General features: G+C 36.9%; 1 protein-coding gene across 1 annotated transcript in view; it reads right to left on the minus strand.

Annotated features, from left to right (window-relative positions):
• Window positions 1-1,031, minus strand: part of LOC101308904 (unconventional myosin-Vb-like) — an 11,954-nt gene extending 10,923 nt beyond the window's left edge. Inside the window, exon 1 of the mRNA XM_004287548.1 lies at window positions 738-1,031. Within this exon, the coding sequence (XP_004287596.1) occupies window positions 738-740 (3 nt within the window). The 5' untranslated portion in view covers window positions 741-1,031. The remainder of the gene's footprint in view (window positions 1-737) is intronic.
• Between the last annotated feature and the right edge of the window lie 2,209 nt (window positions 1,032-3,240).

The following is a 3,240-nucleotide window of genomic DNA, read 5'->3' on the forward strand; positions in this document are numbered from 1 at the left end:
TTCAGCCCTATTGTGTATAAAATATCTATCCATTTCACTGAAAATTCTAGGAAGTGTCTTGAAAAGTTGGAGTCGATTAAATGTACTCAATGCCTATAAAACTCATCAGGATACAAACTTATCTGTGAGATTCTAATAAACATTCACAGGCCACAAACAACATTATGCATAAAATCCATGCCAGTGAGCAACCAAAATTAAAAGTCCTTCCTAATTAACAAAGCCTATCAAGTATACAATCACCACAGTCTATATCGACTTCAAACTTTACACCGCTACCTGAGTTCTAATTGGAACCCTTTCTTTTTGGTAAGAACATTATTCTGTATATGACACCTACTCCAACATATAACTTAATTCCCTCGTAAACGCAATCCCACAAGTAAATTATCCCCTAAAACTCCATTGCTTTCACCACTATGCTTCTGCTACACTTCACCTCTAGCATCTAAATCAAACTTAAATCCATTCATTTCTTCTTCTCACCATAACACCTACCTAATCATATTCACTAAATTCACCGCTACAAATATAACTAAAATAACAATTCCGAAAAAGAAAAACAGAAACTAAAACCTTCATGTATTGCCATTGCAACATAAATATAGCTACCACCTAATCAAAAATCCTAATCTCTTCAAAAAAATTCAATCAAAAACTAAATCCGAGCAAAACTTACGCAATCAAATGAATCAAACAAATCATCGAAACCAAAACTTAATCACTTCCAAATTTACCATATCGATTGAGCTCGACGATCGCCTCCGCTAGCTCATCCGATACGCGACCGAGTCAGATCGGCGAGCAAAACACACCGGTGAGCTCCAGAAGCTTCGCCGGCAACAATTCTGAGAAACCGAAATTTGAATTTCGAGCTGTAGAAGCAGAAGAAGCAGACGATAAAAGCAACCGACCAAGCTATCAATTTCTTCGCCCTATTTTTGTTTTGGTATTTTTCTCTATTACGAAATTGAGTCTATGGAAGCTTATATACGAAAAGGGCATTTTTCATGAGCTTCTCTGGCTGTTTGTTTCTCTCTCTAGAGTTTTTTTGAGCTGCTTGAGTTGGTGTGTGAGAGTTTCTCTCTCTAGAAAATAGTTTTCTGCTTCCTCTATTTTTTTTCTTTTTTTTTTTTACTGGTTTGGTCAGCTGGGGGTCCTTTTGGAAGAGGGCGTGACCTCCACAAACACTGGCTTTCGGCTCTAATTCCGACATTGTCGAAGAGAGCTATTTATGCGCCAAGGCCAAAATGAAATTTTTACAACCGTTTCGGCCAGGTTGTTCCTCTTATTTACCGAAACACCCTTCCATTTTTTACCGTCGTTTTAACTTCACTCGCCGTTTAAGCATTTCGGATGGCGGACCGGAACTGTTACGTGTGCTTTTTATGAGTACTTGTTTGGAGATTCTAGACCTCGAATATGAAATTTTCGTCGTCTACTGATGAGATTTAGTGGAAAATGTTGCTCGGACATTCTATATGGGTGGTTTGAGGATTGTGAAGAGCGGGACATGTGCAGCACCGTGCCGGAAAGTAGAAACACTATGTCGAACGATGACATACTTATTGATGAAGACGATGACCTCTCGTAAAAGGAAATTGTCTCTCTTTTATATTCTCGTAAAGATGTATTTATAGTGTTTGTACCTATTAACATAGAAGTGTGGCACAACAAAGTTTGAACATATCCACTCATTCATTATGTGGTTGGTGAGAACTATAATCACCCTTTTCTAAATATGGTTTTCCTTGCCTAATATGCACATTCTAATTTGATGATACACTTTAACACCAACTTTTGCCAAAACTCCTCAATTGTGAAACTCTATATAATCTAAGATGGCTTTCCTTACAAATCTTTGCAATCCAAAAAGGTTAGAACCCCATTTTCGGTAATCCCATTTTTGAATTTTGGGTAACGTTATCATATCCAAGGCAATTCAAATTCACCTTTCCTTTATGCCTTTAGGGGTAACATGGTAATTCTAAGACACAATAAATGTAAATATTTGAAAATAATTAAATATAATTTTTCCGACAAAAATATAGAATTACGTTTTACGACATGACAATCTGATTTCCGCTTACAATTCGCTGGCGCTTGAGAATCTTTAATGCCTATATTCTTTGGGGAGAAGTTGAGGTGTAGATCGCTGACACCGTAATTTGGTGCGTGTGGGTTTGCCAACTTGGCCGCCATTACACAATCAAAAGCAGATTATTATAAAAATTAGACCAATAATAACTACACGATCTAAACAAACTAGGATTATTTTTCATGTGGGTGGGGACCAAATCAAAATGGAATAAGAAACCTGTACGTCAAAGTGATTGGGCCGAGCTTGGATGGGCCAGCCCAAGAACAAAATTGTAAGAAGTTAGGGTGTAATTGGAAAGAACCTCATTCAACTTGTTGAGAGAAATCAGAAATGCAATTGGATCTACTTTGTCTCGATCTCAAATTTCACTTTGATAATTTGTTTCATTTCCATTAGTCTTGCAGTCTAGTCTTGTGTAAATATCCTTCTTAAAAAAAAAAAATTGTAAATAAAGGGGTTTGAAACATCAATGTTCCTGAATGAGTTTCAAGTTTTGATTTGTAGACCTTGATTGGACTTTAGTCAGGTTATCAATTGTTTTAAAAGTCTAATGTATGTCTTTGTTGTTTCAGGCTTTTAACCGTTCATGTCGGTTTGGATCAAGGTTTTCTTGGAGAAAATTAGTCGGACTCATTTATTGAGTTTAGGGTTTAGGGTTTAGGGTTTCCCTAAACCCTGTTATATTTAAGATGTGTGTCCACTTGGTTCTACAAAAAAAAAAAAAATGTGTGTCCACTTTTAAATGTGTTATGTTATATACATTGTAAAGTTTGTTTTCCAAAACCGCACAATGGTAATATTTTGAAAATGTTACCGACTGTCGGAACGGAACCAAATTATCCTATACATGAGTGGACCGACCGGGTCCTAGACACTAGTCGCCATATATGAACTATGAAGTCATTCTCAACTTATCCAAATTGTTAGGTGGCCTGTCCAGAAATGTGAAGCCAAGTCTATTCTAGCGATGGACCGTTTGAGTATTGCAAACCATTCAATTTGGTGTTTACTTCTTCTTTTTTTGGCCAAATACCTTAGAATGTGACTGCATGGTTTTAACTTGGGGGTTTGAGCACTAGCACTGTGAGTTTGGGTAGTCGGGATGTCAATCTCATACGATCTTCCTCATTTAATGTGGC

This window comes from Fragaria vesca, linkage group LG1 (genome assembly GCF_000184155.1).
Source record: "Fragaria vesca subsp. vesca linkage group LG1, FraVesHawaii_1.0, whole genome shotgun sequence".
Classification (NCBI taxonomy): Eukaryota; Viridiplantae; Streptophyta; class Magnoliopsida; order Rosales; family Rosaceae; genus Fragaria; species Fragaria vesca.